Consider the following 14,332-nt stretch of genomic DNA (forward strand, 5'->3'; position numbering starts at 1 on the left):
GCCTCAAAGGCTCACCCCCTTTGTTACAGCACCCCAGGGCATTCCAGCTAGTTGAGTTGCCCGCCCCCTCCGGCCACGGCCCCACTTTTGGCGGCAAGGCCGGAGGAGATAATGAGAAAAACAAGGAGGAGTCACTGGCCAGTCAGGACAGCCCTTAAGGCAACCTGAGCTGAGGTGATTCTGACTTTTAGAAATCCTCCATCTTGCAGATGGAGGATTCCCCCAATAGGGATAGGAATGTAACCCCCCTCCCCTTGGGAGGAGGCACAAAGAGGGTGTAGCCACCCTCAGGGCTAGTAGCCATTGGCTACTGCCCTCCCAGACCTAAACACCCCCCTAAATTCTGTATTTAGGGGCTCCCCTGAACCTAGGAACGCAGATTCCTGCAACCTAAGAAGAAGAGGACTGCTAAGCTGAAAAACCCTGCAGAGAAGACAGAGACACCAACTGCTTTGGCCCCAGCTCTACCGGCCTGTCTCCCCCCCTTCTAAAGACACTGCTCCAGCGACGCTCTCCCCAGGGACCAGCGACCTCTGAATCCTCAGAGGACTGCCCTGCTCTAAAAGGACCAAGAAACTCCAGAGGACAGCGGCCCTGTTCACCCAAGACTGCAACTTTGTTTCAAAGGAACAACTTTAAAACAACTGCGTTTCACGCCGGAAGCGTGAGACTTGCTACTCTGCACCCGACGCCCCCGGCTCGATTTGTGGAGAAAAAACACTTCAGGGAGGACTCCCCGGCGACTGCGAGACTGAGTAGCCAGAGTTGCCCCCCCTGAGCCCCCACAGCGACGCCTGCAGAGGGAATCCCGAGGCTCCCCCGGACCGCGACTGCCTGCTTCCCAGATCCCGTTGCCTGGTAAAGACTCTGCACCCGCAGCCCCCAGGACCTGAAAGATCGGAACTCCAGTGCAGGAGTGACCCCCAGGAGGCCCTATCCCTTGCCCAGGTGGTGGCTACCCCGAGGAGCCCCCCCCCCTTGCCTGCATCGCTGAAGAGACCCCTTGGTCTCCCATTGATTTCCATTGGAAACCCGATGCGTGTTTGCACACTGCACCCGGCCGCTCCGTGCTGCTGAGGGTGTACTTTCTGTGCTAACTTGTCCCCCCCCCCCCCGGTGCCCTACAAAACCCCCCTGGTCTGCCCTCCGAAGACACGGGTACTTACCTGCTGGCAGACTGAAACCGGGGCACCCCCTTCTCCATTGAAGCCTATGCGATTTGGGCACCACTTTGATCTCTGCACCTGACCGGCCCGGAGCTGCTGGTGTGTTAACTTTGGGGTTGCTCTGAACCCCCAACGGTGGGCTACCTTGGACCCAAACTTGAACCCCGTAGGTGGTTTACTTACCTGCAAAAACGAACTAACTCTTACTCCCCCCAGGAACTGTTGAAAATTGCACTGTGTCTAGTTTTAAAATAGCTATATGTGATTTATTTGAAAACTGTGTATGCTATTTTGATTATTCAAAGTTCCTAAAGTACCTACCTGCAATACCTTTCATTTGAAGTATTACATGTAAAATTTGAACCTGTGGTTCTTAAAATAAACTAAGAAAAGATATTTTTCTATACAAAAACCTATTGGCCTGGAATTGTCTTTGAGTGTGTGTTCCTCATTTATTGCTTGTGTATATACAACAAATGCTTAACACTACTCCTTGGATAAGCCTACTGCTCGACCACACTACCACAAAATAGAGCATTAGTATTATCTCTTTTTGCCACTATCTTACCTTTAAAGGGAACCCTTGGACTCTGTGCATACTATTCCTTACTTTGAAATAGTGCATACAGAGCCAACTTCCTACAATCATCAAAAATCTTAACAGGTTTAGGATTATTTGGGTTCAAAGTCATATACAGATTTCCTAGATCACTCCACCCTAGCACAGAAGCTCCTTTTTTTTTTTTTAGTCACATGCAGTTTGCCTATTGCTTTGCTATTCTTGAATCTGAAAACAAGCTGTTTTGAACCTCATAATTTCTATTATTTCACCTGAATAAACTCCCAGTCATAATATCAGGTTTATTTAAATCATGACCCAATCGGTTTACAAATTTGGGGCCTGTTTTAGATCTTGGCGGAGGGAATACTCCGTCACAAACATCACAGATATCTCCTCTGCCTTATTAGAACCTCCATAGGATATCATAGGATTGTATTACGGCGGATCGGATATCCGTCACATGTGTGACAGAGTATTCCCCTCCACCAAGATCTAAATCAGGCTGTTAGTCTTCCAGAAATCTTTGTTGAGGATAGCATTTAGGGAACCTGAATCAGCATATATCTGTTAACTCACACCTCCAATCATGATACTACAAATAGGTGTTTTCTTAATCTATTGGGCATTGATATTTGAAACACATGCCTAGTGATCTTTAATATTCAACATAAATGTCCAAGAGCCTTTACTCACATGGCTTGTATAATTTCCTCCCCACTAGACCTACCTTCATCAACACATTTAATCTTAACATTTCTCTTTTTTTCTATGCTTTGGAGAAATTGCCAACAAATCCACAGTTTGAACATTTCTGTTTTAAGGCAGGACATGTTTTACTTTAAGAAAGATGTGACTTGCTGTCACAATGGCAACACCCTAAACCCACCTTATTCCTCATTCTTCAGTGGAGTAGTACTTTTACAAGTTGCCTTGCCCTTAACCTTACCCACACTTTCTTCATGCTTCTCCCTCACACTTGTGTGAACAGCTTCGGCACTCCTACTAGATAATGTGTCTTCCTAACTATAGCCAGAATATCTTTCAATTCAGGATCACAGGCGACCCACAACCTTTCTTGAATCGCAGGGTCTCTAACATGCATAACAACTTGACCTCTGATTAGGTCTTCTTGCAAACCCCCAAGACTTACAATCAATGGGTACAAGTCTACAAGGTACAACATACTAATCTATGGGCTCATTAAGTTCTTGTCTCCTCTGGAAAAGAGTACAGCTCACAATTACTGTACAACCATTAGGTGCAAAATAATGGTCAAAATCTACAACAGCTTTCTCAAAACCCCATACTATCACCGTACCTCCTAAACTCCTCAGACATTTGTTCCAACACTTTTAACCCTTCTGGACAGATAGAATGAAGAAAACTCTTTTTCTTCTGTTCCGGCAACATCTTTCCTTCTTCATCAATGGTAGACATATAGTTTAAGTAGGCTTTTCATTCAGCCCACTTCATATTTGGATTAATAACTGCAGACCAGAATGTTTGTGGGGGGATAACAAAATATTTTGTGTACTCATGTTCACTGTAATAAGCTTTCTGTCTTTGCCCAGAGGGACTAGTTCACTGTGAAGAGCTTAAGCACAACGTTTCCCTAAAAGACACTAGACCAACTTGAAAATGTTATGGAAATAGTTGGGAAACTATTACGGTCTACTGGACGTATCCCAAACAAGATGATGAATTCTAGTTTCAATTCCTCAAACTCTGCTTTGTAAAGCACTGAAAGCAAAGTAGTTCCTGCATTCGCAAACACATCAAAATGATGGCATGTCATGCGCACAGCACACCTTTCCAAGAATATACCCCATTGACTTTTGCCACAGGAGTCCGGAGACATAGACACACACTGGCACAGTCTCAGGAGAGAGAGATCACATATTGAAACAATGCACTCACAGCTAGCTTAAACGGTTAGTAGAAGGTTGGTGCGAAATCTTTCCCAAAGAAAAACATGTAGTATCTGGGTATTAGGAGATTAAAAGGATGCAGAAAACGTCCAAGAAAACTTGTTAATTACATTTTAAAATTACTGCTCACATTATTGCATGTCTTTCAATAACTGCACGTAGAGCCAACCAACTGCAGCTTAACATTTGCTTGTATAGATCAGTGTATGGTGTTCAGGAACTCATTGCCCCATTGTAAATTTGAGGCCAGAAATTTGTATTTAGCCATCTGAACACCACAAAGGAATAGCTTCCTACATAACATTCTCCTACTGGCAACTAGCACAATTCCTACTCCTGCGTTCCATTCTGGAAAAAGAAGCAGGCACATTGAAGATCTTAACCGTAAAGCTATAAACACAACAGTAATCCTTCCCTTAGATTTTCCTTAAAATATCCTCAACTAATAGCCGCCTCGGTTCATTCCTCCCTGTCCTGTAGTACTTATATCGCAGCACACTCCAAATATGCCCAGGCACTTATGAATTACCCAAGGCTTTCACTCCCATTTAATGTTTCAATTTAACTTGAGGTGATTTTTATTCAGAACACTCAAGAATTAGAGAGAGCAGTGAAAAATTAACTAACTCATTGAAGGCTACTTTCCTGTAAGCTAACTACTTATGATGCAAAACAGAGTTTTGAATTAAAACTTTGACCGTTTCTGGTATTATCCGCATGCCACATAGCACAAAAGCACACTTGACTATTCACAGTTGGGTAAATATCAATTCAAACCTTCATATTCACTTTTGAAATAATGGCTGAGAAGTGTAGTCAATCATCATCAGTTCACAATGGTGACAGGTAACAATTGAATCAAAACTTTGAAATGCAAGGCTAGACAATTTCTGGCAAGGACCAGATGTATGCAGACTACATCAGAAACATGAAATTACAAAAACAGACTTTGGTGAATGTCAGATTACAACCCAAATAGTAAAGATAGTCCAAATAGCAAAGACATTAGGACATTTTTAACACAGCAAGAAACAGAGAAATAAACATGACACAAGTGGATTTTAGCTAAGTTTATTAAATTAAAAACTAATAAAAATCCCTGGGAACGAGATCCTGGGACTTTTATAAGTTCCATGAATGCATGGATACCTGCAATAAGAACTGCAATTCTAACCTGAAATCGTATATTTTCTGTTTACAATATCAGTGTAAGCAGATAGCTCATCTATTATCTGCACCCAGCCAGGTGAAATCAACAATTAGTGTTTGTTAGAGCCGTTTCACAGTAGCAAAAGTTGAATTAGATCTCAGATGTAATAAAATGATAATTACAATCTGTGAACAGCAGTCTTAATGTTGACATTCAAATATATGTGCATTGTGCTAAAATAAACTGTAAACACCTTAGAGACATGATCTGACCAGTAAACGCAGGAGAGAAGTATGAATTCTGTTATCCAAGTACATATAGCATGTAGGTCTGTTCCCAGTATTAAAACGATGGTGTCTGATTTAAAATTGATATTTTCATTATACAGCAGCCAGTCTTTTCCTATTCCAGGAATGTCTTGATACACAATATCTTTATTTCTAGATGATCTTTATACATTAAAAACTAGAATACATGAGTGATTAAATTAAGGAATTCATGGTTAGTAAAGGATGAAATCATATTCCCAATAAGCCTGATACTATGGAAAAATCAATTCTAGTTACTATTAAAAAAAGCTAGTCTTGCCTGCAAGTTTAGGGTTCACAAAGCCCATATGTGCAAAGAAACGCATACACGGAAGCATGCCAAAAACACAATTACAATAAAATGAATAAAGAAAAACATAAAATCTAAAAAAAAAAAAAAAAAAAAAAAAAAAAGCTTTATAAATACATTGAAACTTGACTGTATACAAACTGTAGGTCTATAGCATTAGTTGTACTATGCAGCAGAGCCAGCACTCAAAATTCAATGCTTCCAAATCTGCGCAGTTAAGTCATGCCATCTTTGGTTGACTGCAGTACCAGGAGGAGCAGGTAGGGCATGAGGGATGTAAGAGTTCTGAAAAATGATGTCAACTTTCCGTAGGCAGTTGCGCCTCAATGTCCACTCTGCAAATGGGGCACTTCTTGTTTGTGATCAACCACTGATCGACACATACTTGGTGGAAGAGGTGCATACAAGGGAGGCGCCTGTCATTTTAAAACACAAACAAACGTTAGTCCTCAAATTCTCTTTACATGGATAAAGAATAGGGCTTAGATAACAGAAATATATAATACAGTGCGTAACAAAGGTCTACATTTTCTTGCCCTGCTCAGTGTATTCTATGTGAATTCAGTAGGAACAAACAAGTTACTTACTTTCGATAAAGCTTTTTCTTGGAGAGACTTTAACGGCAAATTTCTCCGCTTAGAATAGTCCCCTTGCACCAGACTATGGGGGTTATTCTAACTTTGGAGGAGTGTTAATCCGTCCCAAAAGTGACGGTAAAGTGACGGATATACCACCAGCCGTATTACGAGTTCCATAGGATATAATGGACTCGTAATACGGCTGGTGGTAAATCCGTCACTTTTCCGTCACTTTTGGGACGGATTAACACCTCCTCCAAAGTTAGAATAACCCCCTATATCTGTACAATCTTGCGCAGTACCTCTGCAGGCCTATTGGCTCTGCTTCGGTGTCATCTGCGAAGTGATGTCGCAGTTCCTGTATAGGTGTCACTCTGGCGTGCTGACATCAGTTTCGTTCTGTGCTAAAAATGCAGAGCCACATAAAAACAATATTACTTAACCAGTGTGCTGTGTCTCACTGGATCTTTTGGGAAAAGAGAACAGTTTGCAAAGCTGAGAGGTTTGATAAGGAATCTGTGGTTAGAGTCTTTACCAGAAAAAGCATTACAGAAGGTAAATAACTTGTTCTGATAGACTTCTGACAGCAGATTCCTCACCTTAGAATAGATACTCTAGCAATACCTCCCGTGAGGGGGGTCTGCAAACTGACTTAGGCTAAACATTCCTGGTGGATGGAACAGTGCCATCAGTGCCAACAGCCAGTGTCCAAGCAGTAGTGATTGATGAACGTATGGAAGAACGTCTATGTGGCAAGCTTGGCAGACGTCTAGGACAAGCACCCCACAAGTTAACGCAGAAACGGCAGCTTTGGCCTGGTGGAGTGAGCCCGCAAGCACTTAAATGGTTGCTTCTTCGCCATTATGCAGTTAATTTTTATGTTGGGTACTGTCCATCTGGAGATGGTTTGTTTCTGCACAACCTTCCCCTTCTTCCCTTCGGTGAACTCAATGAGGAGCTGATTGACCACCCGATAATCTTTGGAGCGATCTATATAGAATGATGAAGTTTATTTGGGGTCTGAACAATGGGGTCTCTCCTCTCCTTGGACAGATGAGGTGGAGTGTAGAAAGCAAAGTAATGCGAAAAAGGGTGACCAACTTCAGAAGGAATGAGGCACGCGTCCGAAGGACCAGTTTGTCAGAGAAGACGTTGACCACCGGAGCTTGAAGCTCACTGATCCTCCTGGCTGATCTAATGGCCACCAGCAACACTGTTTTCAGAGTCAATAGCCGCAAAGTAGAGCAAGGCTGGTGTTCAAAGAGAACACAGAAGAAACATAAGGACCAAATTATGGTCCCAGTGGGGCATCACAAAAGGAGTATGCGGGAGCAAATGTTGTAAACAATAGAAAATAAAGTCACAAAGGTGACAAACACGGAGGGTTGATCTAACAGCTGTAAGAAAACCAAAATAGCTGACAACCTTTAATGGTGCAGAGAGCAAGGCCTTGCTGGACTGAAGTAAGAACAAACAACAAAACCTTTGTACGAGGTGCAGAAAGAGGGTCCACATGGCAGAAGGAACTAAGTCATACACATCTCAATGGCAGTCATAGAAAGGTTTAGTGGAAGGATGTCTTGGGGAGGGGGATCGAAAAACCTCAACTGTCACCACTCAATCTCTATGCATGAATGTGGAGCATGTGCAGGCTCAGGTGTAGGACCCTGCACTGTTGCTGCGACAGGAGAGTTTCCGAAAGGGTCAGTCTGACTGGAGGCAGTTTCATATATTCTGTGCCCAATCTTGAGTCACCATGATGACTTGGGCCTAGTTGTTCCTGATCTTCTTCAGTACTATAGGCAGGAGAAGTGTTGGTGGAAAGGTATACACAAGCCCCAAGATCCACTTGCGGCGAAACGAGTCTCTGGGCGAGTGCCACTTTGGGAACTCCAGTGTGCAGAAGTGCTGTCATTTGATGAATAGATCGAGCCAAGGCTCTCCCATGTCTCGGAAGAGAGCTTGCACCACCTTCCAGATGTAGACACTGTTTGTGATCTGCAAGTCGACGGCCTAAGTTAGTCCACTCGGCGCAGGCTTTGGGACTCTGTCCAGACAACAGGCACTGGAGACAAACCAAGAGGTGAATCGAACACCAACATCTGCCTGGCTTGAACTCCGAAGCTTTTGCAGGTGACATGTAGTAGCACACTGGGAGCAAAGCTTAATGTCAACAAAAAGTAAGAAAAATAATTGGCCAAAAAATGACAAAGGTAGCTATTCAGATCTGCACTGTTCACTTGGTACAGAACAAAAGGAACTGATGTCAGTGTGCCAGGGTGGCACCTATATAGGCACCGCAATGTCACTTCTGATGCAGTAGAAAAGGGGTTGGGGTGGGTTTGAGGGATCGGGTGAGGGGGGTTTTGAATTATGCCACCTACCAGCACGCAGAGATACTGCTCAAGATTTTCCAGATCCAGTCGAACACCTGGGGAATATTCTTAGGTGAGGCATCTACAGTTAGAAGTCCTTATCAGAAAATGGTCATTTAGTATTCTGCACCATTTTTATATTTTCTACTTGGGAATAATAAACCAGCAGGGAATATTCACATTTTTCATACTGAAAAAGACACTCTTCAGGACAAGGGAAACTTACTAATCTGTGAACAACAGATTTCCAGCATGCTTACCCTTCCTAGATTCGAAAGCTATGAATTTAATCAACACGAGGTGCTAAGACTGCAAGAATGAGTGCATTTAAACATAGCCTCAATTTTATATTTCAGGATCATGTATTTTTATTTAGTTTTTTTTTTTAAATGTATAGATCAACTTTATTGGTTTAATCGAAACACAATAAAGCAAGTAAGCTTCTGGTACAAGCACGATCTTTTGCGGTCAAACATATCTTACAGGGCATATCACTGATTTACAAGACATTATTCATTAACCAGTCTGTAATAATCCCACCAACGCTCCTAAACTCTACAGTGTTCGTGATGGAACCTCCAGCTCTGCTTACAGGCTCCTCCTGCTTTGCACACCAGTCCACTGCAATCCATCATACTCACATTGTAGAGAGCTCTGGGGATTTCTATTTGCGTATATCATCTGTTTTCACAACTATTGTTGCTATTCCTATCCCTTGTTTAATTTAGCTTTTTACAGTGAATCACAATATTCCTTTAAAATGAAAATGTCACTTACCCAGTGTACATCTGTTCGTGGCATCAGTCGCTGAAGATTCACATGTTGTGCATAGCCCGCCATCTGGTGTTGGGTCGGAGTGTTACAAGTTGTTTTTCTTCGAAGAAGTCTTTCGAGTCACGGGACCGAGGGACTCCTCCTCTTTTTCTGCATTGCGCATGGGCGTCGACTCCATCTTCAATTGTTTTCCCCGCAGAGGGTGAGGTAGGAGTTGTTTGTTAGTAATAGTGCCCATGCAATGGAGTGAATAAGTATGTACCTAACTAAGATTTAATATATTTACAAATGTACAAAGTTGAAGCTAACTTCCAAACGGCTCCAGGCTCCCGGGGAGGTGGGTGGGCACATGTGAATCTTCAGCGACTGATGCCACGAACAGATGTACACTGGGTAAGTGACATTTTCAGTTCAATGGCATCTGTCGCTGTAGATACACATGTTGTGCATAGACTAGTAAGCAGTTATCTCCCCAAAAGCGGTGGCTCAGCCTGTAGGAGTGGAAGTAGTCTGAAATAAGGTTCTTAGTACGGCTTGACCTACTGTGGCTTGTTGTGCTGATAGCACGTCTACACAGTAGTGCTTGGTAAATGTGTGAGGCGTAGACCATGTTGCTGCCCTACATATTTCGTGCATTGGAATATTCCTTAGGAAGGCCATGGTAGCGCCTTTCTTTCTGGTTGAGTGTGCCCTTGGTGTAATGGGCAGTTGTCTTTTTGCTTTAAGGTAGCAGATTTGGATGCACTTAACTATCCATCTGGCTATACCCTGTTTCGAGATTGGGTTTCCTGCGTGAGGTTTTTGAAATGCAATAAACAGTAGTTTAGTTTTCCTGATGTTTTTAGTTCTGTCGATGTAGTACATTAGTGCTCTTTTGACGTCTAATGTATGTAGTGCCCTTTCAGCTATGGAATCTGGCTGTGGGAAGAACACTGGTAGCTCTACTGTTTGATTTAGGTGGAACGGTGAAATAACCTTTGGCAAAAATGTAGGATTGGTCCTTAGGACTACTTTATTTTTGTGTAGTTGGATAAAAGGTTCTTGTATTGTAAACGCCTGAATTTCACTTACTCTTCTTAGAGATGTGATGGCGATGAGAAATGCAACTTTCCAGGTTAGGAATTGTATTTCGCAAGAGTGCATAGGTTCAAAGGGTGGACCCATGAGTCTGGTTAAGACAATGTTAAGGTTCCATGAAGGAACAGGTGGTGTCCTTGGTGGTATAATTCTTTTGAGGCCTTCCATAAATGCTTTAATGACAGGTATCCTAAATAGTGAAGTTGAATGGGTAATCTGCAGGTATGCAGATATTGCTGCTAGGTGTATCTTAATGGAAGAGAAGGCCAGGTTCGTTTTTTGTAAGTGTAGTAAGTAACCCACTACATCTTTTGGAGATGCGTGTAATGGTTGAATTTGATTATGATGGCAATAGCAAACAAATCTTTTCCATTTGCTTGCATAGCAGTGTCTAGTGGATGGTCTTCTGGCTTGCTTTATGACTTCCATACATTCTTGTGTGAGGTTTAAGTGTCCGAATTCTAGGATTTCAGGAGCCAGATTGCTAGATTCAGCGATGCTGGGTTTGGATGCCTGATCTGTTGGTTGTGTTGCGTTAACAGATCTGGCCAGTTGGGCAACTTGACGTGGGGCACTACTGATAGGTCTAGCAGTGTTGTGTACCATGGTTGCCTTGCCCACGTTGGTGCTATCAGTATGAGTTTGAGTTTGTTTTGACTCAATTTGTTTACTAGATATGGAAGGAGAGGGAGAGGGGGAAAAGCGTACGCAAATATCCCTGACCAGTTCATCCATAGGGCATTGCCTTGAGACTGCCTGTGTGGGTATCTGGATGCGAAGTTTTGGCATTTTGCGTTCTCCTTCGTTGCAAATAAGTCTATTTGAGGTGTTCCCCAACGTTTGAAGTAAGTGTTTAGAATTTGGGGGTGAATTTCCCACTCGTGGACCTGTTGGTGATCTTGAGAGAGATTGTCTGCAAGTTGATTCTGGATCCCTGGAATAAACTGTGCTATTAGGCGAATGTGGTTGTGAATTGCCCATTGCCATATTTTTTGTGCCAGCAGGCACAGCTGTGTGGAGTGTGTCCCCCCCCTGTTTGTTTAGATAATACATTGTTGTCATGTTGTCTGTTTTGACAAGAATGTATTTGTGAGTTATGAGTGGTTGAAATGCTTTTAATGCTTGGAAAACTGCTAGTAGTTCGAGGTGATTTATATGCAGCTTTCTTTGATGTACGTCCCATTGTCCTTGTATGCTGTGGTGATTGAGGTGTGCTCCCCACCCTGTCATGGAAGCATCTGTTGTTATTACGTATTGTGGCACTGGGTCTTGGAAAGGCCGCCCTATGTTTAAATTTATGTTGTTCCACCATAGAAGCGAGAGGTATGTTAGGCGGTCTATCAACACCAGATCTAGAAGCTGACCCTGTGCTTGAGACCATTGTGATGCTAGGCACTGTTGTAAGGGCCGCATGTGCAACCTTGCGTGTGGGACAATGGCTATGCATGAGGACATCATGCCTAGTAGTTGTAATATCATCTTCGCTTGTATTTTTTGTGTTGGATACATGCGTTGTATAATCTTTTGGAAATTTTGAACCCTTTGTGGACTTGGAGTGGCTATTCCCTTTGTTGTATCTATTGTGGCACCTAGGTATTGTTGTACCTTGCACGGCAGAATGTGTGATTTTGTATAGTTGATGGTGAAACCGAGTTTGTAGAGGGTTTGCATGACTTGATCTGTGTGGTGCGAGCACCTTGTCAGTGAGTCGGTTTTGATTAGCCAGTCGTCTAGATACGGGAATACGTGTATTTGCTGCCTTCTGATGTGTGCAGCCACTACTGCTAGGCACTTTGTGAAGACTCTTGGTGCAGTTGTTAAACCGAAGGGCAATACTTTGAATTGGTAATGTATTCCCTTGAATACGAACCTTAGGTATTTCCTGTGCGACGGATGTATTGGTATGTGGAAATACGCGTCTTTGAGATCTAAGGTTGTCATGTAGTCCTGTTGCTTTAGCAATGGTAACACTTCTTGTAGCGTGACCATGTGAAAGTGTTCTGATTTGATGTAGGTGTTTAGTGTTCTGAGGTCTAGGATTGGTCTCAGTGTTTTGTCCTTTTTTGGTATTAGGAAGTACAGGGAATAAACTCCTGTGTTTATTTGTGTCTTTGGTACTAGTTCTATTGCGTTCTTTTGCAATAATGCTTGAACTTCTATTTCCAGAAGGTCTGAATGTTGTTTTGATCAATTCTGTGCTTTTGGTGGTATGTTTGGAGGGATTTGCAGAAATTCTATGCAATAACCATGTTGGATAATTGCTAAGACCCAAGTGTCTGTAGTTATTTCCTCCCATGCTTGGTAATACTGACCTATTCTTCCCCCCACTGGTGTTGTGTGGAGGGGATGAGTGACATGTGAGTCACTGTTTGGTTGTAGGGGTTTTGGGGCTTTGAAATTTTCCCCTATTCCTAGGGAATTGTCCTCTGTATTGGCCCCGAAAGCCTCCCCTTTGGTACTGTCCCTGGTAGCTGGACGGTGTGGCCTGTGAGGTGCTGGCTTGTGTGGCTTGACCCCGAAACCCCCCTCTAAAGGATGTTTTGCGGAAGGTGCTGTAAGTGCCTCTGCTCTGCCGGGAGTAGAGTGCGCCCATGGCTTTAGCAGTGTCAGTGTCCTTTTTGAGTTTTTCAATCGCCGTGTCCACTTCTGGTCCGAACAGTTGTTTCTCATTGAATGGCATATTGAGCACTGCCTGCTGAATCTCTGGTTTAAAACCAGACGTTCGTAGCCATGCGTGCCTTCTGATAGTCACAGATGTGTTAATTGTTCTTGCAGCTGTGTCCGCTGCATCCATAGAGGAGCGTATCTGATTATTAGATATGTTCTGTCCTTCCTCAACCACCTGTTTCGCCCTCTTTTGTAGCTCTTTGGGTAGATGCTCAATGAGGTGTTGCATCTCGTCCCAATGGGCTCTGTCATAGCGCGCAAGTAGTGCTTGAGAGTTAGCGATGCGCCACTGGTTTGCAGCTTGTACTGCAACTCTCTTTCCGGCTGCATCGAACTTGCGGCTCTCTTTATCTGGGGGCGGTGCATCCCCAGATGTGTGGGAGTTGGCTCTCTTGCGAGCTGCTCCTACTACGACGGAATCTGGTGGCAGCTGTGAGCTGATGAAAACAGGGTCTGTGGGAGGTGCTTTATATTTCTTTTCCACTCTTGGTGTTATTGCTCTACTCTTGACCGGCTCCTTGAAGATTTCCTTTGCGTGCCGAAGCATTCCTGGGAGCATAGGCAGGCTTTGGTAGGAGCTATGGGTGGTGGAGGAGAGGGTGTTGAATAAGAAGTCATCCTCGACTGGTTCCGAGTGTAGGGACACGTTGTGGAACTCTGCTGCTCTAGCCACCACTTGTGAGTATGCTGTGCTATCTTCCGGTGGTGAGGGCTTTGTAGGGTACGCCTCTGGACTGTTGTCCGACACTGGGGCGTCGTATAAGTCCCAAGCGTCTTGGTCCTGATCACCTAGGCTCATGGTGGTGTGAGCCGGGGAATGTGATGGAGTTTGTGCCGGTGAAACGTTAGTTACAGGTGGAGGAGAGGGTGGCGGAGTTACCTTTTGAGAGGGTGGCGGAGTTACCTTTTTCACCATTTTTGTTTGTGGTGCTTGGTCTGATTGAAACTCCAGTCTCCTTTTTCTCCTAATAGGGGGAAGGGTGCTTATTTTCCCTGTTCCTTCCTGTATAAAAATAAGTTTCTGAGTGTGGTCCACCTCGGTGGATTGCAACTCTTCCTCAAATCTATGTTTTCGCATCTGAGAGGACAGTGATTGCTCCTCTGAATAGGAACCGGTAGGTGGGTTGGTTGCGGGTTGTTTTTGCACCGAAACCCTGTCTGTACTCTTTTTCGGCTCCGAAGTGACCTTCTTCTTTTTCGAAGTCGAACCCTCTCGGCATCGATCTTCCTCGGTGCCGCTGTCTCTGCGTCGAGCAGTTTCGGCTCCGATATCTCGGCGTCGATGTTTTTCAACAGCACTTTCTCGGTCCCGAGAAGGCTGTGTGCCGGTGTCTCGACCGGAGTCGGACGATCTCGGCACCATTTCGGCCTTTTTCGGTGCCGATGGTCGGTCACCGAATTTATGGGTCGAGCCATGGCCTGGTGGCAGTGGCGTCC

General features: G+C 43.9%; 1 protein-coding gene across 2 annotated transcripts in view; it reads right to left on the minus strand.

The window, feature by feature from the left end:
- Positions 1–4,711: 4,711 nt before the first annotated feature.
- RNF111 (ring finger protein 111) overlaps positions 4,712–14,332 on the minus strand; it is a 306,333-nt gene continuing 296,712 nt past the window's right edge. For both annotated transcript variants that reach the window (XM_069222081.1, XM_069222080.1), the window contains exon 14: positions 4,712–5,840. In XM_069222081.1, coding sequence (XP_069078182.1) covers positions 5,723–5,840 — 118 coding nt within the window. In that variant the 3' untranslated portion in view covers positions 4,712–5,722. The remainder of the gene's footprint in view (positions 5,841–14,332) is intronic.

Source organism: Pleurodeles waltl, chromosome 3_1, assembly GCF_031143425.1.
Source record: "Pleurodeles waltl isolate 20211129_DDA chromosome 3_1, aPleWal1.hap1.20221129, whole genome shotgun sequence".
NCBI classification, from domain to species: domain Eukaryota; kingdom Metazoa; phylum Chordata; class Amphibia; order Caudata; family Salamandridae; genus Pleurodeles; species Pleurodeles waltl.